This window comes from Aquila chrysaetos, chromosome 13 (genome assembly GCF_900496995.4).
Source record: "Aquila chrysaetos chrysaetos chromosome 13, bAquChr1.4, whole genome shotgun sequence".
In the NCBI taxonomy this organism is placed as follows: domain Eukaryota; kingdom Metazoa; phylum Chordata; class Aves; order Accipitriformes; family Accipitridae; genus Aquila; species Aquila chrysaetos.
In genome coordinates this window covers 10,285,108-10,311,591 of record NC_044016.1, presented here as the reverse complement: position 1 = coordinate 10,311,591, position 26,484 = coordinate 10,285,108, and the positions used below count along the sequence as shown (strand labels likewise).

The 26,484-nt window shown below is 37.2% G+C and overlaps 1 protein-coding gene across 1 annotated transcript in view; it reads right to left on the bottom strand.

The window, feature by feature from the left end:
• The window catches only part of USH2A (usherin), a 395,016-nt gene that overhangs the window by 74,846 nt on the left and 293,686 nt on the right, over positions 1 to 26,484 (bottom strand). The window contains 8 exon segments of the mRNA XM_030034435.1: positions 2,301 to 2,499; positions 4,292 to 4,446; positions 5,035 to 5,232; positions 5,626 to 5,836; positions 8,231 to 8,454; positions 13,715 to 13,936; positions 16,943 to 17,111; positions 25,057 to 25,255. Of these exon segments, the coding sequence (XP_029890295.1) occupies positions 2,301 to 2,499; positions 4,292 to 4,446; positions 5,035 to 5,232; positions 5,626 to 5,836; positions 8,231 to 8,454; positions 13,715 to 13,936; positions 16,943 to 17,111; positions 25,057 to 25,255 (1,577 nt within the window).

The following is a 26,484-nucleotide window of genomic DNA, read 5'->3' as shown; positions in this document are numbered from 1 at the left end:
CTTTCTTTTACAATTCACCTAATTATTTTCTTCAGTCTTACCCTCTGCCTGGCCCCCACTGCAAAGCATTAGCAGGCCCATTTGTAAAGTAGTAGTAACACAAAGTGAAACAATGCCATAACTGTCATCCAAATTGTTCTGTACAGGGTAGTGGAAGTGTTCAGTAATAAATGATATAAAAAGGTCTTTTATTGACAAGCTGCCATGTGCTGTTTGCATTAGAGAATATGAGAAGATGATGGCTGCTGCCCCTAGGTCCCAGTGGCATTCAACTCAGTGAGATAGCAGAAAATGCTTCAGTTTGCTTAAAGCATTGATAACACCTCTAAATAATTAACTGAGGACTTCCTGTCTTCAATTACTTAATGCTTTTTTTAACATCTTGAGAGGATTATAAGCAATTTATGGATTTCACGTGATGAGCACATTCACCACTATTCCCACAAAGCATTTGTGGGATCATGTTTCCAAAGCTTTGATGTAATTAAAAATAAGCAGCAAGACAATGGTGCAGTGGCAAGGTGCTATCCTTCTCGTCTGTTATTTCCAAGACCCTAGATTCAAAGTCTCAAGAAATACTAATGCTACAACTTCATTAATGTTGCTCAGGGAAAAGCGGACAGTTTTGGGAAGAAAAAAAAAAAATAAAACCAAGGAAGATGGGAAATTCAAAACATACATCCACAGGGGATAAGACAACAGTTCAAACATTTGAGATTATGCATGAAATAAATTTGATTGTTTTATCTTATTCTTTTAATTTAGAAAGCAATAATTATCCACATTGCTAAATCACTGCCGTGAATTCCACATTATTATCCAATGAAGCTCCTGCAGAAAACAGCACAAGATTTGATTATGACCGTCAGGAGGAACGATCACTTATTTCACTCCTGGCTTAACATGGCAGCATTGGACAGTGGCTTAGCAGAATAGGCACACAAGAGGAAAAAAGATCCTTGTTTCTCAGGAGGTAATTTCATTTCCTCTCCCTTCCAACTGGTAAGAAAAACAGTATTCTTTGCATTAAAATCTCAGTTACTCCGGAGGTATAACTGGAAGTGGGAGCACGAGAACTATTTTTCAATGGGTTTGCTAAATCATTCCTTGTTGGTAGGTGTTCTTTACAGTATAAACTTACAAGAGCAATTCTAAAATATGTACCATCAACTGGCATACTCTAGTTAATATCTCATGTGCAGAAGCACTGAATATGGGGACAGGCATAATACACAGTTGATGAATTTCACACTTGAGCATGATATTGTCAGAGGGACAGCAATCCTTTACTCCTGAGTGACTACAGCAAGGAAAAACTCTTTTAAAGCACTAAGGGATCCACTCTGACTCAGGACTCACGCTTTGAGGGGTGGCTGATTGTGCCATACATGCTGTATAGGTTTTATGTGCCCTAAGTGAACTTCTACTCTTTGGGTGGCTATCATATGGTATGTATAGAATATGAATCTCTAAGTTTCCTACTTGGGTGGGGGGAAAAAATGAAAAATTAATGTATTTATGAATTCCTAAAAATCATAGATACAAGAATTTGATGAGCAACCTGAGGTCAAACAGTGGAAAGAGATATCCCAGAATGCTTATGTTCCTGGTTTAACAGAAACATTCCTAAGAATATTTTTGCTTCAGTGTAACTTTCAAATATAACTAAAAATTGAATACGTGAAAATAATACATTTGAGGTCTGAGTCAAACCTTCCCCCAAAATCCCTTGACTAAAGCTTCTTTCAGATACACACACACACTACTGAAATTTCACCAAGTATTTAGAAAATAGCTATAGGCAATATATAAGATTATAAACAGAATCCAGGATCTTTCCCTTTCTGTCTTCCTTTCCTTTTTATTATCTCAGGCATAAAGTACTGGATCCTTCTTGCTCCTACACTGCTACACATTCACAGCAGTACTAGTGACTTCAACTGCATTACTGCACATTAACGACAGTAAAAGAGAGAGTTGAATCTCTGTGAAGGAATGGAAAGCCTACGCAGAATATCTGAGACCTTGAGCACACCACAAAGCATGCATCTTGAATCAAGCTGGATAAATTTATTTTAAAATTTTGAAATTAAATCTATTAATATTTTAACAAACAACAGCCAGAAATGAAAGAATTGAAAAAAAAAATTTAAGATATGTAAAGTCATGATAAAGCACTCTAAACTCTGAACAGTACTGGGGATTTAAAAGTTACTGTCAAGTAGCATTTTTAATATGTTAATACTGTCTTATATCTTAAGGACGAGACATTAGCCTGTCAGAGAGCTCTGCCTCCATACCTGATAGTGTGTGCTGCATTCTGCTTGCAGCATCAGTGTATACAAGTCCTTTCCCTACTTGACTGATCTGGTACTCTCTGATGATACCATTTGGTTTCTTGGGTGCAATCCAGCTTAAATGTAACGCTGTTGAGTTCAAAGCACTGACGTCTGGTGGCTGAACACTCTCTGGGATTCCTTGGACAGTGACTGCAACTACCTGAAGACATATGAATTAAACAGCAATTTAATGTAATAGTACACTAGATACCATGATCAATGAGAATGTCACTTTTGTTTTAAAATGTTGTTTGGGCTGGCATATCATTACCAAGGGCCTGGAGAACTAGTTACTTTTTTCCTCCTTTTTCACAATGAAATCTGACCTTGAATACATTACATAAGTCTATGTCTACAATTTATCACAACAGGTTCGCCACGTTTTAGCTGCAGTGTATAGCACAGGGTGAAACAACAAAAACTGTATTGCTTGAAAACTCTTGATAACTCTCTTCCATATGGTTTGTCAGTGTCTCTGCATTTTAACTGCCTGATTTCATATATTTTAAGCAGCAGTAAACATGGGGCTAAGCCTCCATATATCCCATGCAATCTGAACTCTATTGTAGTTATTTGCAACTCCATATTTTTGTAAGGAAACCAAAAATTTTGAAAGATAGAATAACTTTGCACTTGTTAAACTCTTTCTACAAAAAAAGAAGAAAAAGGAAAAAGCTAATTTTCTATTGACACATCTCTACCATCTCCTACAGAGGTATTTCCAAATTACACTGGTTTAATAAGTGAGTCAGACCTTTCTCTCTTTGAGAATCACTTTTCTTTTTCTGTTATTACCACCATAAAGTATTTATATTAAGCTGTAATATAAAATGTGCCCTCCATAATATATTGTCTTAGTGCATTTGGTGGAATCAGTCCCTACTCGCAGACTTCAGTGTTTGCAACAGTAAACTCCTTAATTACAGGCAAGTGAAGTAAGCAGGATTTATTGGTTCAGGCCAATGGTTGCAGCAACTCTGCCTACATAGCTTCCAGACCACAGCTTTGTGTGCAGGTAGAGGACTATGTGCCTATCTCCATCCCTTTGCATTAGTGTTTCTTTTCTTATACTTTTGGTTGAGATTTCCACCCATAAGAAAAACATTTAAAAACCTGAAAAAAAAGAATCAACTTTTTAATCCTGTAGATATTATAATTACAAAGCACAGTCATTATTCCCCACTTCTGCCCCACAGACCTTACACTCACAGTCCTAGAAATTAATTTTCATAAAGGCAAGAATATTATCGTGAAAAAAACTTAAATAGTTTTTCCAAATTATGAATAAGGCAGGTACTTTGCAGAACAGAAACTAGAGCTAGTTAAATAGTAATACTGGTGAAAGGCATCCGTGATTCAAAGTGATACAAAAGGAAGTGAAGCAGGGACAAAGGGAGGGAAGAGATTCTGTTTGCTTAAAACTGAAGCAGAGGCAGGTTGTACAGAAAGGGAGTGTAAAGCCTGAAGCAGGTGCAGACATGGAAAACTAGTGAAGGGTAATATAGTAAAAGGAGGCTCAGTGTAAGAAGGTTGTTGAACAAATTGATAGACTAGAGCTAAAGCAGATAAACTAAGAAATACCAAGGAAGAAGAGGCTATAGACCTCCTAGTGAGAAGCAAAGATTTAATTTCAAGGCTTAGAGAAAGTGCATTTTAATATTCCTTACTCTATTCTATCATGTATAGCTTTCTTTTTAACAAACGTCAGTTCCTACAGTGCAATTTCAGCTTTGCCAAGACTGAGATACTGCTTTCTTCTGCTGCTTGCTTGTATCAACCTTAGGTTCCAAATAATCACCTGTCAGTAGTTGAATCTAAATAAGATTATTGATGTTTTTCACTTAGTCAATAATCAGTATGTCTTCAAATTACACCTTTCCAAAAGCATTTTAATGTTACCACACTGGCTGATAAAATTCTGGCACCAGTTCCATAAAGACCAATTCACCAACCTTGCTGCTGTCTGTGCAACCAACAACAGTGCAGGCTCGCAGCTGGTATGAATATTCTTGGTATGGCTGGACACCACTTGTGTCCGTGAAGCTCATTTCTGTTCCTCTAAAACGCTCAATTCCATTTCGGAGAATGATATAGTGAATAATAAGACCTATTGCAGAAAGAAAGTTTTCCCTTTAGTTAGCTGAGAAATCCTGTGTGATGGTATACTATAATAATCTACTCTGCACATAGAAAATATTAAACGAAACCTCTAGGCGACCACTGCAACAGACAATCATCCTGTTTAAATGGCTAATGTCAATTACCAGCTACTGTCCTCAACCTCTACATCAACATCTCAGTATTTCTCATTTTTTAAGAGAGCTATTCCAAGTTTTCTCACTGTTTGAAAATTGTAAGCAAGATATCCTGAAAGAAACATGAGTATCACCCACCCTGTCCCGCGAATCCCCAAATATTTTGTAACATGATTGTAATTATCTTATTTGCCAATTACTATTACAACTGTTCTCAAAAGAGGCTTCTGGGCACTTCTTAGAGACATACTAAACTGTCTTCTGTGAAGTTAGACTCTACTCTTACTTGCAATGAAAATTATCTCAACCTAAAGCAAATTATTCTTGTAGAGTTTAGGAATACATGTATTTCAGTCCCAGTGATTAAGAAATGTTTTGTGATTTTGGAACACTGTTAGTTGAATGATACAACATACTGTTTTTTTAACATATATCAATACCATTTGGTTGAAGTGGTTCCTCCCAGTTTAGAAGTATCATGTCTTCCCGATTATCCACTTTGGCCCATTTTGGTGGACTTACACCCTGTGGCACATCTTGCTTAGTGACAGCTCTGCTAATTTCACTGAAGCCTCTTCCATAGCTATTCCAAGCAGCCACTCTATACTCATATGTGATAAAAGGTTCCAGGTTCTGGTCTAGAAAAAGAAAGTTACATACGGATCAACTCAGTCTTATCAAAATACAGAATAACTTATTCTTTTCTGTGCCTATGGGACTACTTCTGTGTTTAAAGACAGATAGATATGGAAGTTGTTCCTTTAGTCAGTGTCATTTTCTGATATAGCATTACTTCTATCAACTTTTGATAAAGCAGGTTTAGACCTTATGTATTCATTGAACTTTTTGCTTCTCATTTCATTTCCCTGAAGATACTGTTCTGATTCACAGATTAATTCTTAAAGAATGATACTTCACTACAATTGCTTCACATTTAATTAGAATACTTGATAGCATTCAGGACATCTTTTTCTCCAGAGTAAATTAAATACACTAGCAAATCACCAATCTGATATGCCACTTTTCCTTACCTGTAAATGAATACTGGTTTGGGCTTCCTGTGTAGACACTCTCCTCTTCAGCTGGACACACACCTTCCTTTATCTCCTTTTCTGTAGCACTCTGTGAACTTTTTACCCATGCACAAATATTCTCCCTAGGATCAAAGTCACACTTTCCACAATGTGCTGTTGCCTCCATAGATAAAGGGCAAAGGATATTAGCCTTGCATTCTTCCTTTACCTAAGGAATACACATACAATTTTAATATATTTATTGCATCTTCCTTTCTTTACAAATGCTTCCATTAGTATTTCTCTGTCTTTATGCAACATACAAATCAAGCAGCCACATGGAGTACGTTGATATTTCTAGCATATGGGAGACCCTTTCAGCCTTTGGCCTGTCTACTGTCTTTGGTCATTAATGCTTTTATAATCCTTTCTACAAGAAACACTTTTTTTTTTTTGGTAGGGTCCTTGCATGAAAACATCACAAATTTTAACCACTGGAAGCCCAAATGGCTGGGTTTGTTGAAAGTAGAAGAGTCTATAATTAAATGAGAACAGGATTTTATCTGAGAATTTGAACATTCTGCTCCTGCAAAGCCCAATATCCCGTGGCAAATCAGTAGCAAATTCCCAGCCCCTCACACAGCTTGGCAAGTACACAAGAGGGCTCTCTGCAATTCCTTGGCAGCTGTCAAGGCTGAGAACTCTTATCCATGGGTGATATAAATTGTGTCCTCTACCACATCACTCCTAAACAGCAGTTTTGCTGCAATAAGAGGACCTCTGCAAACGTTGATGCAGATATAAGATTTAACCCATAAAGAACAATTCACAGAAATAGAAATATACACTGAACATCCACAAGTTTCCATTAAAATTCATGAAATAATATTTTTGCCAAACCATAAGCTAGAGAGCAGTAATTCTCATAAAATATAGGTTGTTGCAGGAAGAAATATACTGCAATATTTGCTACAAATATTTCTGCCCATTAGGCTACAAACTTTAGAAGGAAAACTGAACAGATTATATCTAATGCTTCCTTAATTCACCTATTGAAATTAGTTTGTTAGCTGATTATGAACTTCAGCTAATTTAATTTCCCAAACTTTCACAAAAATTATGTTGTGATAGATATCAATATAAGATGTAGGATATAGATGGATTGGATTCACATATAAAGTAGCTCCAGAATATGTCTCAGAATCTCAGTCATTTTAATGTTAGTAAATCTATACGTATCAGAAAGCCAGCACTGCTATCTCTTTTCTACTGCAAGTAAGTGAAATACAAAGTGCTTCCTTTGTTTATGCATTATACCTAAGGCATGGATCTAGCATGTTATCTACCAGAATGCATTAATCTATTCTCAGCCATTTTTTGCCTTGCATGAACTACTAATACAATGCATTGAGAAACTGTAGCTGACTCATCATAACACTTGGATTTTCTCTAGGAGAAAATTATTCAGTCTGAAAATGAAATGACATTAAAACCTTGACATGAAAAGGAGAAGATGGAAAAAATATTTGTGTATTAACTTAGCAGATGAATGAAAAGGATACAGGAACACCTGTATGTGGCAGGATGGGGTCTGTTTTTCTTTTTACTTTAGTGATAAAGTCCACAATATCTACATGATTTCCATATTGTAGATTTCACAATATCCAACCCTCTTTCTTTCTCTGCCACCCACTTTCTCCCTCTCTCTCTCAATATAAATATAAATATAAATTTATATTTAAATAAAAGAATATACAGATATATAAACAGGGTTTCCATCCTTTGAAAGTTCATTTTCTTAAATAAAAATGCTAATAACAGTTGACAATATTTTTACAGCTTACGTATAACACCAAGATGTTAATTCTTGAAGATTTCTGTTGAATTCAACTGGAGTTGCAAGACTACAGCTTTGAAAGATTGGCCAAATTGTCTCATGCTGATACCTATAGTCACTGGCCACTCTTAGAAAAGACAGAATTAGCCTTTATGGTGCTTAGTTTACTCTTATATTAAAATAGAGTAAAAAAACCCCAGTATAACTCATGAGGTATGAAAGGCACCCAAAATATAATACCCTCATTGTTGCTAGAAGTTATACAGAGACCTATCCTAGTACTGCCGAAACTTATGCCAAAATTGCCACTGGTTTTCTACAGGATCAGGATTAAGTCCATCAAGAAAATATAAATTGCCTTTTTTTTTTTTTTTTAAGGAGGTTGGGGAATCTATGTTATACTGCCTGTCCAAATTGAAATGTAATAGCATTTTTATACTTCAGAACTGGCCACTTTAATTTCAATTTCCACTTAAAGAACATCAGGAACTGTGGTCACAGAACGGAAGCTGGCTATACATGCCAGTCTTGTTAGTATGCCAGCTTTTAGCCACTGTACTAATCTGAAGTGCTGGGCAACACTTCACAGAGGCAGCTAATCATTATTAATTCCTTTAGAATTCATTGCAATAACATCAATCATAGTGAACACATTCGGTATTAATATGGATGTAATGTGAAAATGAATAATGCACACAGGAGTTTTTATATTCCTATTTTAGAAAAATAGTTATGAACAGTGTATTTCTCTTTCCATCGTCAAATCAGAGCTTTTCTATCAATTACCTTCATCATCATTCCAGCTGAAATCTTGTCAGAGCAAACATATTTCAAAGGATTATATCCAACTCCATTACAGCATTCTTCGCTCTTTGGAATAAGTTCAGTCTCACAGCATTTTACTGGCACTTGGTCATTCTTTCTAACATGTGCTAGGAACTCACCACTGGAACCTGAGCAGCATATGGTATCTGACATATTCACATATTCCTGCCCACAACAGAACATCCCTGAAACGAACAAACAAAAAAAATCTGACTATGAAATGTAAGTAAATAAATAAATAAATAGATGAAGAAAGGCAAACGCTCAGAATGCAATATAGCTTGGCATAAAACCATCAGCAGCTGGAATTATGCAGATTTAGCTAAAGTGAGATTAAATTCAAACGTGAGGTGACTGAAGCAAGTGTCCTGACTTCTAGACCTGCTGAAAACAATCAAGAATTAGAGGAAAAAACAGGGATCCCCTACAATCAACTTACACCATTGCTGAACTTTTTTAAGAACCTTTGCTGTGAAATACCATACCAAGGTACTGTGCACAGCAGGCTGAAGACAGACTGTTGATGAAAATTTCCTGTAGAATGTAGAAATTGAGGAAGCTTCTCCATGTACTTTCCAGTCAGGTCTCATTCATCCCCCCTCACATGGGCAGTCTTCCAATAGTGCATCTCAGCATTCCAGAATGTTTCACGTTATATTTTATGTTTTAAGTGGGGGTTCATACTAGGTATGTAGAACTGAATGGGTGACTTGCCAAATACCCACAGTGAAGCTTTGGTCATCTAATGCAGAGAATTATTCTTTAAGAAGTTAATATCTAAATATAATTTACATTTCTATAGTGGAATTGATAAGCTTCCAAAATTAATTCCACTGTCTTTCTTCTATTTTTAATAATTTTATTTTAAAATGAAAAGCTCATGATAACCAGTGTAATTTTCCATATATTCACATGAATTATTCTGCATCTGTGAAATACCAGCATTGAACCCCACACCATTTAAAGAAAGGGGTAAATTTTAACTCTGAACCAAATGCTACAAACACCTCTATAATTGGCAATGAAATAAATGTTATTACTAATTCAACTAGAAAGTTATCACACAAAAAAGCAAGGCTGTGACATACTGTTACATCTACAAAGTAGTCTGTATTCGACATAATTTCTGTAGTATGTAGGCATTTAACACACATGCAAAAGTGGCCACTTTTCTCACTGCCATTTATTGCAGCAAATCTCTCTTAGGAAGTCATACATAATGAAAATTACTCTTTAAGGGTATGATCCTGCTAAAGCATTCAGAGCATTTCATCCCAAACACTAGAATGACTAAAAATGGTGACGTTACTTGCATACTTCACCTTTTTTCAGGGCTGGTTCCATTCACAGCAATCAAACTGTGATGTGATCACCAGCTCTCCAAGAGGTAGATATTTCCTCCTGTTCACACCCTTTTCCCAAATTGTCCTAGGATTCTACCAATTTTAAGTAGAGAATTAATGCAGAAAATTACTCAATTCAATACTAATAAGCAACTCAGACAGCCTCCAGGGAGTTTTGACAGGCAAACTAAAATTTTGATAATGACCTGTTTTTCTATTGAAACAAACAAGGCTGTATTCTTTCACTGCGAACCTCATCTTTGTTTAACTGAATTAAATTTTTCAGCCAAGATTTCACTCACATAACAAGAAGTGACTCCCTTTCTAGTTTCTTTGGTAAACCATTACTTCTTTAATTATTATCAACCTTGTTCCAGTGTGATAAATTGCTAATTACTTAATACCCTAATCAGCGTTCATTCTTTGCACAGATAAACTGTGACAGCGCCATTAATTTAAATAGTAATTTCACTTAATGGCCAGAACGGCACACCAGATTTTTATGCAGCATTTTCTGAAGACTGCATCCATCACTGCAATATTCTGACATAAAGATGTCTGACGTGCACTAACTCACTTAGGGAGAGCAGATGTTGCAGAGCAGAGTTTGGTAGTAATTCCCATAGTGCATCACTTCAGCATGAATGAGCTGCAAAGGCAGAGGTAGACAATCTTCTGAAACTGCATTGCATAGCCTCTGACCTTTGCTTAATTTATCACATGTAGCACTTGACTCCTGAACCTTGACACCTCAAATGTACAATTTTAAATATGCTCCAAGAAAAACAAAATAGGACCATGTAATATTGATGGATTGATTTGCCTTCCAAAAATCACTTTATTCAATTGCTTAAGGATTCAGAAATTCCTATAAACCCTTGCTGAATTCAGCAAAATACCAAAATACAAACTATTTGTTTGTAAATCAGCTGGAATGTGTGTGTCATGCTTTATATATTTATGTTTCATAGGCACATAATGCATTACAGCAAAAAGAAAATCCGTGGGCTGGAAAAGACACTTCCTGCTCACAGTGATTTCTGTCAACAATTATTTCATGTTCATCCCCAGCAACTGAAAAAATTTACAAACATAGCTGAGTGATGAATTACTAATTTAGTAAATCTGCGAAACCAATGCTTTCAAAAGGGAAAAATGAGTATTAAAAGGCTTAGCCTTTGGAGCCAGAATAGAGGATCAACAAAATACAGAGCCAGTGTACATTGCAAACTACTCCAAAAATCCTTGGCTTACATGTGGGTATTGCAACTATTACAGATCAGGAAGCACAACAGTACAAAGCACCATCTTTCATGAGTCTGGGATGTCAGTATAGTGGCATTTTACTAGCTTTTTTTTTTTTTTTTTTTTTTAAAAAGAGAAAATCCAAGAGTGGTTTTAGCTGACATTATCCTTTATAGCCAGAAATAGACAACTTTGGATAATCACATTGCAGCAGTGGGGCTCGGGATGGGTGTGTACAACAGCACCACTGCCAGCCTTTGCCAGCAGATGTCTCTATGGTCACCCCACTTGAGGAGGCCAACAAGGGGCGGAAAATAAAACCTAAGAAAATAGAAATTAAAAAAAAAGAGAGAGAGTAATGTGAGATGGACAAAACATCTCTTTTTGCAGGACAGACTCTCTGAAAAGGGTATACAATGGCAAATGAAAATGTTGTACGATTCAAGCCCTTAAACCAACATTCAGTGCGAACCTGAGTCTAGATTCTGCAGAAGCACGCTGCTTTCAAACTGGTCATGCAAGAGTAAGGCTGTGCACAAGGCTTGCACTTTTAGGGATCATGTTTTTCTTGTATGACTTTTTTCAAGGAACTAAAACTCCCAAACAAAAGCTTGAAATTGTCATAATATTTTTAACTGTGGCATTCATTGCCAACTACAAAACAGAGCTTCAGAAGCATTTCAGCTTTTGCATAAAGCCACCCCTGTTACCTCTTCCCCTTTTAGACAATGAGATCAGCTTTCCAATTACCGTATTCTTGCAAAATTCTACTTATCCATTTGCCAATGATAAGTAAATTATGTTTTTAAGTGAGAGTATTTTTTCCATTAGAATCATTATAATAACAGGGATAGGGAGCAGGTAGATTTTTGTGCCTGGCTTGTGCATTTTCATGACGTATTTAGCAAGGCTGAATTACTCTAAGAAATTAAGCAAAAACCTACTGAGCATGATGTATACGATGTGATAAGAAACCACAATCTATTCTATGCTTAACGCAAAAGAGTACGATCTCTTTTCAACTATGGCGCTAATTCATCTTTCAAACCTGTATTTGTGTTCAGCTGTATGCTGGCTCACAGCATAAAGTCCTCACAGAAAACCTGTGAACGATGAAAAAGCCACTGTTTCCTTTTTTAATAGCCAAGAAAATGTCATCCTAACACATTCTCAAGAAAAATGGTGTAAATGATAGAGTGCTATAGGCTAAACGCATTTTAAAAAGAGGGGTATAAAGGTTTTTTAAATATATATATATTTAAGGAAAAAAACTGTTAAGAATACATATATACTGAAATGAAGAACATAACTTTCATCCCAAGATACCTGTATTACACTCCTACACAACTCATCTGCCCAGAGAGAGCAGTAAAAACATAAACGCTACCCCAGCAGTTCTGTTCCAACAGCATCTGTTAATTCACTCCATTTATAAAATACATATTGACAAAGACAACTGAACTGGGACCAGGGAGATTTGATTTGGTGTGAGAAAGTCAATTCAATGTGATTTTGTTAAAGGGCTCCTGCAGGCAAATAAAAGAGTTTAAGTAATAAAGTACATAAAGAGATGTTTTATGAGCCAGCCCCGTCTTGTGGCAGCCACACAATGCGTGGCTATGCAAGAGGGCCTTGTTCAGAGCTGATATTGTGAGCCCTCTGTAGACGCTGTAGATCAGGCACAATTAGGGATCACACTGAGGGGGAGCTAAAATCATGCGAGCAGTGCTGTTCACAGCGTACATTCCATGAGTCACCACTGGAAGAGAAGGATAGTATAGAAACTGCAGAAAGCGTTGCAGTGGCTCTTCTGATTAGCCCTCCCTGACAGTCAACACAGCTAAGGTACTTGTAATACCACAGCAGCTGAAGGATCCAGTGAATAAAAAAAATAAGCTGAAGATGGAGCTCATTTTTTGGGAAAGGAGGAGTTCAGTCTTCAGATCTGATTCTTAGTTATATATTAAGATCCTCAGTTGTACAACTAGAGGTTCAATCTGGCACGCATATGGTGAAAGCACTGCATCACTCATCTTGGTACACCAAGCAGAATTGGGTACTAAACCTTCAGCATTTCTGTGTTTTGAAATCAGGCTCCCCTTTGAGACTCCAATTGTTTCTGAAGCCTTTTTGTCAGGCTGAGAAAGCCTAAGGCTGATGGTATATAATTTGTCTAATAACTGTGGAAAGAAAAGACACATGAAAATACCTGAATAGGGTTTGTAATAATACCTCCAATCTCTGTCACCAGCTAGTCACAGAGTGCTTTAGGAGGAAGCAGGGTTCAGATTGTACCTCTGAGTGATGGAGTAATTTCGTATGGTGTGCAAGAGATTAATGGGATACACCAGGCGGACAAGTGACTAGTGCTAGGAATTAAGTTTTGTTAATTTTAAACTGCAGCAGGTTTACCCCTATGTAGGTGCACAAGTGAGGGACATAGACCACGAAGCAGAGAGCATCATAACCTTCAACTACTAGGTGACTAATCCCACACCTCCAGAGCAAATGGAAAATCCTTGCACTGGGATGCATGGCAGCACAAGGCGAGCAAGTCTAACCCCTGCTCTACTCTTTGAGAGGGGACTGGTCCTATTTCCTGACAGGCATAATGGAAGTTTATGCACTCCTTTTGAATTTTCTGGTGTCTCCAGCCCCCGCAGCTTTTGGACAAAGGCAAAGAAGGGTTATTGAAAGCTCACCATTTTGCAGTCTATCAGAATAGGTGAGTGAAGTGCAACATCAATTTAACAAATTGGCATACACACCTTAAACCTGAGTGTGTCACTGCTGAATGGTTAGTGTGACGAGATTTAGAAAGATAAAGACCCTTTTTTCTTGAAAACTTATCACTTACCTGTGAGAGGTCTGTGTGCAGTCCCTTCTTCTTCATCACCACAACAGACCAAGTCCGTGCTTATGACTTCTCCACCACAGCACTGCTGTTTGAAACTGTCATGGAGGGATCCACCACAGCAGATTTGATTGCCCGATGTGGAGTAAGGCATTCCCTGGCAGCAAGAGTCACCAATTCCAACCGAAACTCTGTTTTGCTCTTCATTAGGGCAACATACTTCTCCTGTCAATTTAAGAATACAATTAAAGATTTTATGCATTTACAGTTCTTGAAATCCCTGAGAGGTTTTCATCTGATAGCAACAAGTCTGGGTTCACACACTAGTAGCTTCATGTACAATACTTTCCATGTGAAAGGATGGAATCACTCGGTAATTTAGAATGCTATAAAAGTATTATATTCATTTGTAAAAATAATTAAAGAAACATGCATTCATGAATTCAGGGCCAAGACTCTGTAAGATATCAAAATGCAAGCGTGACAAAGACAAACTGAGAAGAGCGACAAAAATAATTTCTGTAAATATGATAATTATACAGTTGAAAACCTTTAAGTAGAGGCAGCTACATAGTAAAGCGAGTTCATTCTTGCTATGATTAACAGAACAGTCAGCCTACTTATTGTCAGCAAAAAATTTCCTTGTCTCCTCCAAAATAGTTCCAAACTTGTTTTGAAGGACTAATTCACATTGCTTAAAGAGTTTTTCAGTGTCGCTCAGGACTTCATCTCCCAAAGAACTTAAGGATTAAACTAACTTTAAAAATTAAATACCACCATCACAATCAGCGCGCTTGGCTGCTATTTAAGCAAAAGCATCAGCTTTTACAGGAAAAAGTGTTAGGATAAGACTGCTAATGAGACTGACGCTATAATGGTGGGCTGGGCCGGGCTAAACTCTGTGCTATGAATGGAGTAGGTACTGCTATAAAGGATACAAAAATTACGGTAAATGGCAATAATTTTCATTCACTAGTGTCTGCACTTGATCTGATCCAGTGCTCTAAAAGTTACATTTTTGTATTGTCTTTCTGTGGTGTGATGTTTTCTGTGGCTCAAGTGTCATTTGGAAGAAGTAGGGGTTTTGTTCTGCTATTGAAGATGGGTAATAGAGGTGATTAAAGTATTTGGATTCCTGATTGTTAATAAAAGAAATGTGTTTTGATTTTTAAAACTAATTTTTCTCATTGAAAGTAACATCTCAAGTCCTTTTCTTCTGAAACGTTGGGAATTACAGACAGAGCACCCTAAACTCAATGCAGCTTTTGTCAGAAATAAACATGTGCTACAATTGTAACAGATGAGGGAGAACACTGTTTTCCTTTCCCCCCACATTCCTTGCCAAAGAGGTGCCTGGGTGGTAGTAGCATTATTTGTTCTGCTCTGCTTTAAGAATCTCTCCTCCCATCTTAGTTCTGGGATGGATGTTTGCACTTCTTTGTGCACTACTGTTTCAGAAACTGAGATTCCTGCCTTCCTAATTTGTAATCTTCATGCCTTCAGCCCAGTGTGCTTCAGTACATCTAGAGCTATCAAGCTGGCCAAACAACATCTGGGAAATATGTATGCTTAGAGAGTTTCTTGTATAAATAACTTTATCAAATAAAGTCAATAATAAACAAAAAAATATGAGAACAAATTTTTAGAGTATAATAGATATAATCTGTTTAGATACTTCATCATATTTTCCTGCATTCCTCGGAATCTAATTTGGTTGCTACACAGAGAAAGTATTAAAACACAGAATGTAGCTTACATCTATTGGAAATAAAACTGGGGTTTTTTTAAAGAACTATTAGACATAAGACACAAAGGATCAGTAACCTTCTCATTAACCTCTCAAAATGGGATCCATTCCAAGCTAGGCTTGAAAATGTTCTCTCTCTGAAAACTACCATGCAGTCTTACCAGTTAATTGTTATCCTTATCAAAGAATGACCCACATTAACATTTAGCTTGAGGTTATTAGCATATTTATAAAAATAAAAAAGAAAAAAGTGACCAACATTGTTCATGTTGCTGCCCTTTAGAGTACAGAAAAAGAGAATGCAGCAAGTATATTTAGAAAAAAAAATGTTTAAAACCATGTTCAAACATTCACTGTTTCATGCTTGTGGACTGCTGACTGAACAAGAACTACTTTCAGACATAAGACATTTTGTTTCACTGTGCGTTTCTTTCTTGATGTAAACAACATTAAGCTAGTTAACATAGACCACTGGATGGGGACAGAGGTCACAGTATAATCTCTCCATTTCAGTAGATTCAGAGATTAATGAGGCCAGCAAATACTCTTCTCTGATTCTTCCATGTGATAGCATTTTTCTGATGACATCATGGAAGGCATTCTAATATTGTGATATATGAATTACTTTTCAAAGGATCAGAACTTGGGATGTGCTGAATGTGTTGGCAAAAATTCAAGCACTTCTGAGCCTAGGGAATGTGTGCCAGCTCATGAGTAATGGAAGCATTTTAGCTCCTGACCTGACAATTGCCTACAAAGAGATATATGCTCTGAACACTGCCCCCTGAAAGGGCTCTCCTCCCCCTTTACCTCCCCTCTCCCTGTCGAAAACCCACCAACAAACTGGAAAACCAAAGTCTGGACAACAGCACAGAAGCACAGTTTTGGCAAACTTCCCAAACAGTTCTGAGAATAAGAGTACAGTCAGCCTTAAGAAAAGGATAAATTTCCATCAAAGATAATACATGTGGGATGTGTACTTTGATCTGTAACATTGGTAGAAACAGAGAATAGACAATGCAGAAACAAGTAGAAGTGACGTAATCCATAATATCAACCCCAAACGCTAACAATTGTTCCACAGAAGAAATGGCTAGGGAAAATCACATGGGGTCAAGTCAAGCAGAGAACTAAACCACACCACTAAATTGCCTGATGGTGTTCCTATTAAGCAGAACTGCCCTCCCCATTATGCAGCACTTACTGCAATTAAGTATAGTTTGGCATAAATTAGTTCTCTGGGAAATGACCCAATCATCAGGTTTCATCAATTAAGCCTTTCTTGTATAAACAGCGTACTGTGTTTAGAAGTCAAAGTCAGTGCAATTTTCTTTGCTTATCCCACTGAACACAAGTCTCAAAGACATCTAGAAATCTTGATGAATCCCACATTTATTGCTATGTTTTCATTCTCCTTGGTTTAACAGATATATCAACTTTGTAGTTTTTTTTCTTTCAAGTACTGGAAAGGAGTTGTCTCTTACCTACTAATACCCTAGTGTAATAACCACCACAGCACCGATGTTTCGGTTGCACAGCATGTATCTGACCACCACAGCAAACCCCTGGTGAATTAAGAATAAATGGAATGTACTTGTCCTCGCAGCATTGGAAGCCAGGTTTATTGTCGTGCAGAATCCCATTACAACATACCTAGAAGTAGTTTAAAAAAAAATCAGTAAGGCAATATCTGTTAAACAGAACATAATGTGTTCTCTGGCAAAACAACATATATGAAAACATGTACAACACCTCTTAGTACGGACACTAATATGACTGCAGTCAAATAAAATGTAACTTGGCTAAAATCCTGTGTCCTTCAGCATTATCAGACTTCAATAAACTACTGTGTATCTGACAGAATGCTGCTATTTTGTGGCCTTCAACCATACTGCACCTTAATAAAATAGTCCATTAATATGAATCATCTTCATATGCCGTGCAGGCTGTTTGAGTCTCTCAATCTGGAGTAGATTGCAATATGTAGATATAGTCTACCATCACCTTATCCTTTTCTTTTCTCCCCATTTCTTATTTATTTATTTATTTATGATGAAACATGTCACCTGAAACCCTTACCACTAAAACCCAGTATTTCCCAATATGAGCTCTTGGGTTTTCTTTCACATAAATATAAGTGGAGATTTCTTCTTATAGCACATGATCACTTACTTATGACCACAGTTCTTCAGACAATGTGGTCTCAAGAGAATAGTAGTTATATAAGGATTTTTTTTCAAAATAAAATTTACATGGAAATTAATTTTGAAAAGGCTTTTTAACTGTGGATTTCTTTCTAGATGCTGTCAAGAAAATTATATGCTTGAACAATCAAATAATTATTTGTACACTTACTCTTGTATCACTGAAGTGGCACACTGGATGTACAACAAATCATATAGAATGCTCAGTAGAATCATCGTAAAAATTGTAAACTCAAAACCTACAGTCAGTAGAACTTGTACTAGCCAGAAGGATGCCTCTTACAGCTAGACAGAAAATGCAGTTGGCAATACAGCACAGATGTTAGAGCAGAGTTGCTCCTTTGTTTTCTTTTGACATGGAGCACTTCTGCCCCTGACTTTAACCACGTTCTAAATCAGGTTATCTTAGCAGCAAAGAAAGAAAGTGTTCCTCTAGAAGGAACTTTTGTTTACCTAGGTGCTTTAATTACTAGCTCACAAAAAACTTTAAAAAAATGTATATTACTAGGCTCAGGACATCTAATTTGTATTACATTTATAATGTCAACACAAATATATACATACAGAAAAAATATTATTACTTTTTTTAAGTCATAAACAAGTTCTTCCTAACTTCAGAAAGATGATGCTTTGTTTTGTTCACTTTGGAATGGCCTTTACTCAGTCACCCTTGGGAGTATTAGGTTAGGTTCTGAAGTTACAGTTTACAATACACAAACGATATGTAATCCAAAATTAACATGAGGTAGGGCAGAAGGTGTTCTTGTTTCCTCATTATATTTTGAGGTTTTGTAACCTTGTATGCTTTGAATTGTCACACAGTTTTCTGCTTTTCCAGCATACTTTCTCATTCAGCATCTGTTTTAGATGTCATTTTCTGTTCAGGAATTTTGAGTCTCTGTAGGTCCCATTATATTATTTTGCTGTCCACCTTGTCACTGGTAATATAATCCAATCTATGAATTTAATTAACCTACTGTTCTTTCTTCCAGATCATTAGTTAAGATGTCAAATAAAACTCTGCTTTACACCTCTTCTCTGCTTCCTATCGTTTGGATATTTTTTTATGACTGGCACACACTCCAGGCTGAGTTTTTCTTCATTTACAATTGGCTTCAAAGCAACCTAGAAGATTACCTGGTCTCTCTGTATTTCCAAGTTATTTAAAAGCATTCTTAAAAATATCAAATCAAGCACCATCATGCCACTGTCCTCAGACTAGATCACATTTAGCAGCAATCCTTGACACATGTAAAAAATGGCCCCTGTCCAGTACTTTTTACTTCATCCTGAGCTTGAGACACCGGAGCCAGTAAATGTTGTACCTGCCTGCACAAAAGGAGGTGAAATACATGTTCCTCACACATTCTTGGTCCCAATTTGTGTGCCCTTTGGGACTGTGTCTCCCTCTGTGATCTGTCTAGCCCAATTTCTCTTCTTTTCATGGATTTCATTTGTCATCCCTGTACTGTTTCCTTCTTCTCAGTGATGCACACCACCCAAATTTCACCTGAACACCTTTCAGGTAAAGACACTTGCATATCTTTGGTATTATCCAGGCTCAAATGCTTGAGTAGCCATTTTACTTTCCATGCAATGCTTCCAGTTTTAAGAAATGCCCCTTCTTTTGTGAATCCTCAGTAGAAGCAGCTGCTCTGCATATTTCACACAGACACTGACTGGGAGGGCTGTTTTAGTACTAACTCTAAAGCATTCTGGTTGGAATATTTGTAAGATTGCATTATTACTGGTGTCTCTCCTTTTCCTCCAGAATTCCCTCAAAAAATCCCCAGCTGAACACTCGGGTATGTTACAGTAGTTTCAGCAGCTACTTTTCTGCGTTAAAAATTATTTAAGATCCTGAGTATTTCTCAATACCCTATAGACAGTTTCCAAAAAGGGGTCTGGTCAGCTCTAAAACACATTCAGACTCTCATCTGACATTACCGATTGATATAGTTGGTGCTATTATTATGTAGCTCCATAACATCCTCTGCAGTCAGCTGTAAATTGTTAAATAACACTTTTTTGGCAGTCCTCTAAAGATAGTTAGTTTCTGTTTGCATTGATATTCAGCCCAAGGATTCTGCATTATCAATCCATAAAATAAAATGCATTCAAGTAATGCTAAAATTATGTCATAGACAAAGAAGAAAAGCAGATGGATTGAAAGTTATAGTGGCAAAAGGTTATTATTATCTCATCCTCTTAGATCTAAAAGTGACAGTCCTAACTGGATGGTGTTACTACGTACATGAAAGCAGAAGCCTCGTAGCGATCAGATACAGTGACACCAACATTTTAGGCAGGTCGGAGATCTCACCCTCGTACAGAGTGCTGAATGCTTGACATATGCCTGCTAACCAGAAGAACTTTACTGTCTATGGAGATGATACAAGATGTTCATCCTTAGCTATCATGGGAGCCCTTAAAAATATTGGTAGACTGAGTTACTCACAAATCAATCCTGTAGTTATCCTCTCACCCAAGCCCACAGAGGGCTTGTGACCCAGGAGCACAGGGACTGGGAAGGGCTGGGCAGAAAGAAGGCTTATTACAATACTTGAGAAAGGCCCAGTCAGCCATGACACGAGCACAGAGTAACTAGATATCAAATCTGGCAGGCAGGATTACACAATATTTTAACAATTTTAAAAAATACTCCAAACTTATCTATGCAACTCTCTTTTAATTAAAATGGTGTCATCCCTGATCCCTCTGCTTGCTGAAGACTTTGCTGTAGGATATTATCTGGCCTTATGGACACATGCCAGTTGAGCTAGGACTGATTTACTCAAATAAACAGATGTGCTAGGCAGCCATGTTTATCCTTCTTGTCAAACGCTTGCTGCCAGAGCCACTTTGTGGAATAGCAATTCACAAAACACTCCAAGGAATTCCTATTAGCTACAGGAGTTCATTAAAAATTTCTGCCTGTGGAGCAAACACCAGAGTAATGATTGACCCATCATGTTCTCATGTGAGAGGGAATATTTTAAATTAGCAAGGCTCATTCTTTTTTACTTAAATTATCTCTGAATCTATATAGATACCCTTTTTTGCTAAATATACTTACTCACCCATTTCTTTTCGCAAACTGCTGTTCTCTTTTGGTAATTGGTACAGCCTTAGATCTAAAATCCACGAGCAGAAATTGTTGTTATTCTGTTACAAATGACTATATATTTTCTTACTAAGATGAGTGTCATTTCCCATCTTTCAGGTGTGTTACAACAGACTATACGTGAAGTGTTATCTTTTTAAAGGTTCTCTAAGGCTGGAAGAACTTGAAAAGAATTTGTACAATATTGCTAGCATTAATAGTAAATTTTACATAAGTATTGATGGAATATCCTTCACCAGTGTCGAGATGTGTTGTTTTCACTCCTGAAAATCGTGCTTTTGAGGCTAGCTATCAAGCCACCATTTTGCTCCTCCTGTCCTTAAAGAGAAGAGTCCTGCTGGTGTTTTTAACAAATGGCTCATGTTAATTACGATGAGTAAAGAGTTCCTAGTAATGTCAGAGTTATATTTGATTAGTTCATTAACTGCAGATTTATACAGCTTGTTGCTACTGAAAATAAAAAGTGCCAAAGCTGTAGTAAGACCTTCAGTCAGGACCCTTTGATCATTGATGTTCATACTCATGATCCATTGTGTACAGAAATTATTAGCCTTTATGCCACTATTTTAATTACTTTTTTACCATACCTTTCTCATTATTTTCAGTGTTCACCTCAGGATGTCAGTAACAACAAAAGGACAGTTTGGTAGCTACAAGCCTTCCCCATCAGTACTGAGATTATGCTCCTTGATGGGTGAAGCTAGGGCACATGCCTTTGTTAACTGAAGTACATCTCTGCAGGTCTCATGATATGTGCTCTGTAAGCTGATGTCTGTTTTGAGATTTCAAATATGGATAGAGTTATGGTCACACCTTACTGAAAACAGCTAGGAAAAGACTGTCAATCTTGGCAGCTTGGAAACACCCAAGCAGCACAGGTCTGTTACTGTAAAAGGTACACAGGACATAGGGACCCTCCTGGCAGCTGGCAAAATTCATCATGAGGGTGTATTCTCAGCTTTTCTGCAAAACTACACACAAAAAAACCCTTTCTAAATTCTTTCTGCACTCAGGAATTATAAATCCATCCAAGTCTGATTACAAACACCAGGATAAGGATAGCAGGCACAGCACTGGATTAGCTTTAGTTAAAGTAACAAAGATTTCTAACATCGAAGCAGAAAACCAGGTAACAACTAGAAACAAGAAGTAGAGATCCGATGCAAAGATTATTTAGGACAGCAGGAATCTTTTCTGGTCTTCATTAGGCTTAATATCAGGCCTACATGAGCCCACGAATGTGCATGTACACATGTCCCTTGTAGGGAAAAGGTCATTTGGTCTTTTAGAGGTTCCCAAAACAGCTCTGAGCAAGTTGGTTTATTTACACAGCACAGCGCTATGCAGAGATACTAACCTGGATCCCAAACGCAGTGCACATATACCAGTGCAACCCCGCACCCAGGCTATTTAGCACTGCCTTTCTGATATAACTGCGCTATTTAGCTGGAATCAACTCAGCCAATGTTAGCTGAAGGGTCTCTGCATCCCACTCTGCTGCGCAGTCAAAACACACTTGGATTCCTATTCCTGAAACACTTTGGTTTCTATGGATGGAGGGATTATATTTGGGTGATCTCTTACGTAGAAAAGAAATCACAACAAATCCCTCTTTTTCTGCAGTGCCTTGCAATAGCAAGCTAATGATGCCAAATGTAACCCATAAATCCATAAGGAAATATTAATAAATAACCCAAGACATATCTCCAAATTATTTTTGTATAAAAGGCCTGGTTTTCCTCTCACTTTATACTCCTGAATTCAAGGAAATTGTAAGAGGGAAATTAGACCCATTATGTCTTGTATACAAGGTGCAATAAATGACCTGAGCAAAAGTGAGAGCTCCACAACTTATTTGTGTATCGACACTATGTATATACAATCTGCCTGCTTTTGCTGACCAGTCTATCATCAAATGAACAAAAAACTTCTTTATTATTCTGGATCTAAACATTACTTAAGCTGCTCAGCATTTAATTCTCAGTGGCATCTCTTTGCATTTGGCTGTACAATTAATGTATGGTGAATAGCAGCTGGCACTGTGATAAGAGGCTTTCTTTTCAGAACAAGCCTACGCTGGGCACCGTTGCTTTTCTTCACTTCTGTCCAGTAGACTGTCGAATCTAAGGACCACATATACTAGCATAAAAGCTTCAGCATTATAGCTGGCATAGACTGACAGTGAATTCTATAACAGTGTGACAGAGGGCTACCACATAAGGTCTTATGCTATCCCTGTCACAGACTCTATTTTAAGAGGAACATGGATGAGCCAGGAGCTCTGTAGATGTCTCTTACGGACATTTTGGATTGCTAGTGTGGATACACATAGCAAACCAGGCAAAGCATTGGGAGTGGAATTTTTAATCAATTCACCCACAAAAATCACTCCCATGTCATTTTATGTATGAGTGCTTCACTTTCCTCCAGTCATTTGTTATATATCCATTACTTAACAAATAGCACCCACTCCGAACCACAGTCTCTGAGAATACAGAGAGACCATTATAACAAAACAATGCAAAACTAATTAGAAAAAATTAGAAAGTCAGGAAGCTATAAAAATAAATGGACACTCTCCAAGCTCAAAGTTACCATAAATGCACGAAGGCAGAAAAAATAAAAATGGACAAGAAAACTTCTAAAATTAATATAATACAAATTTAACTCATATACATGCCAAGATCTAATAAAAAGTCTACCATGCCAAAAACCTGAAATAAGTAAATTTACTTTTTAGAACAAAGGGCTGCCCATAATTCACTTGCAAGATTTCAGAAATACGTATGTTTAGAATAATATTGCTTTCAGGGGAACTCAAAAGCTAAAGCTGTGTTGGCTGGAATAATTTATATTTTGATTTGAACCCCTCAGATAACTCACTCCCTTAATTACTGTCTTGTCTGACAGGGAATCTTGTGAATACATATTGTTTGCTTTAGTCACAGAACATGTGATGATGCCTTTGACAAATAGGGACACTATTTCATTACATTAAATCTTACTTTCAAACTAAGAGTTTTCTACCTCATTTGTCAATAAAAACCATTACAGACTCCCGCTGTGCTATTGATCCTACTCCTAAACAGGAACTCATACGAAGATTAACCTGAAAATAGCCATAATTTAAAAATACACCTGACAAATCACAATGGATCCCATTCAGAGCTGCTCATCATTGTCGTCTAACAGCCACCCACTTGTAGCTGAATCTAAATAGATTTTCTGTACTGGAGAAACTGGTCATTAAGCATTTAGCCAAGGAAGAATTTAAGGGAGAAAAAAAACCCCAGCAAGTCATGTTAATAACCACTGTTTGCCATGCAGGTTTTGAGGAATGATTCCTCACACAGAGAGGAGCTTTATAGTTTCACTAGTTTTTTTGAAATTCTGCATACACCTAGAAAATTTCCTATTACCTTTGAATGGTCCAATGTGATCAGTTTATGCCAAAGGAGCCATATGAACTACCATCATGTGCTCCACAGATACTTGAATACTTGAGCTGACAAAGAATCTCCTCTAGTATTTTACAGTGTGTGATCTATGGCACGCAGCTGAGCAAAACTGATTGTTCCAAGCGGGATGCAAATGTACAGAGATCTATAGACATATATACCCACCACGTAATTTGTCACAATGGGATTGGATCAGTGGATTCAAGAGGCTGGTACTCAGATTCCTCAAACTTCTGTTTCACGTGGCTTGTGAGATTTATTTTGGATCAGATATGGCCTGATTCCTTGGGATGAATTATGCATGTGGAGCAAAGCTTTCTGAAGGGATGAAACTTCAGATGCATCCTTGTGAAGTGAGGTGGTCCACAGACTGGTTGGGAGCCTAAAGTCTCCATCCAGAGCTGGAGCATATTTGAAGGGGTTTTGAAACAGAGGCTCTGGCTTAGCTTCCTGTGCAAGGGGTTTAGTTCCCGTGTATTAAAACTACTTTTATCCTGAACCAGCATGTAGTAAATGACAGCGATCTGGGGATTCACATCAGAGCTGCGCTATTAGTCCAAACCAAAGTGTTAATGCAAGACACATACATAAATGCTTACCAATTCATTTGTTCTGAAAGGATAAATAAAGTCAACATCCGTATTTGATTTTAAAAAGTTCCAAGACACGTATCAGAGCCCTGATTTTAAAATATCAAAAGAAGCAGAACCCTCCACTTCCCTTCCTCTGATAACTAAAGAGGTTTGGTTTACACACTTATTCCTAAAAGTATAATTTTTCATTACATTGCTAACTTAAGAATATACATGTACCTTCAACTCTGGATGATAACATACTTCTCCACAGATATTTTCATGCTTTTTACATTCTAATGAGATGCACATTCTAATACTTTTGCTGCTGCTTGGAGACTTCGATGGGGTACACCTCTGCCACGCTTTACGTAAGAGTTCATATCCCAGGATAATGCCATTTGGCTGTCCTGGTGATGCCCAGTTGATTTGAAGAGATCTACAATAAGCAGAAAATTAACATCTGTTAAATTATTGAAAGTATTTATGCTTCTATAGATACTTACAATAAAGGATTAGCATATAGTAGTTCCATTTTATACTAGTTCACGTGGAGTGAAATATTTTGTAGTGTCCAAAATGTTCCTCTATATGTGGTGAATTTCACAGCTGTTTTAACAAAAATGTGTAAAAGTTTGGAAAAAGTGTCAACATGTGCTAATACTCTGGGAAAATAAATCACACATACAAAGTCCTTAAAGGCTGCTATTTAAAAGACCAAAGCATTCATGCTTTGGAAACTTATGTGTAATAAACTTTCTCGGATTTTACTTGTTTCAGTGATAGGAGAAAGGATTCAGTATGCCTTCCTGGTGCTACGGCAAAGGCGTACATGAACTATTGTCAGGGCAGGTGTGACCGTTCCATTCTCAGAGAGGAACCTGTTAGAGGACAGGCAGCTGGGGGGCAAAAGACCACCCCCTGCCCTGCCCTCTGAGCTGTCGCCAGTGCAGCTTACTCACATTGTGCTCAGTCACCATTTAGAACAGATTTGTATTCATCTTGCCTTCTCCCTGCTTTCAAAAACATTACACAAAAAATGTATGTTGCTTTGAAATGTATTCTTCAGCACAGAATTAAAAGAATGAACTCATCACAGCACCAGGAAGCACTAGTTCTCTTCTGTGCTTAAATATTTTCACTAACATAAAATTAGAAGTTAAAAATGCAAGTGTTTATCACAAGAAAGACTCCAGACTTCTGACTTTGAGCTCAAAAGCATGAGAGCAGCAGCCTGCAAAAGACTGTCTGTAAAACAAAATCTGGTTGTTGATTTCAGGTTTGATATCAGACCATCATCAGTGTAAGGAAGAAAGTATCTTAAGGGAAAAATCATGTTAAACCGTAGCACGCCTGTCACTACTAAAAATGTGCAGGTATTGGCTCCAAAATCTCACTTAATATTACAATTTAAAAAAAAAAAAAAAAAAGTCAAAAAGGACATTTGAAACAGAAATTTGCTCTGTCTTTTATAATGTACACATTTTACATTGGTATTTCAAATGAAAACTTTATTTCTTGCATAATGACTCTGGAATATTGCATAAGACACAAATTTCTTTCACTATGACTCTCTTTGGGTAGAGAGAAGGAGATCCCAATGCTACATGTAGATCAATAGGAGGACTGACAACATTGCATAGTGTGTGTATACTTAGGCTCCAAGCA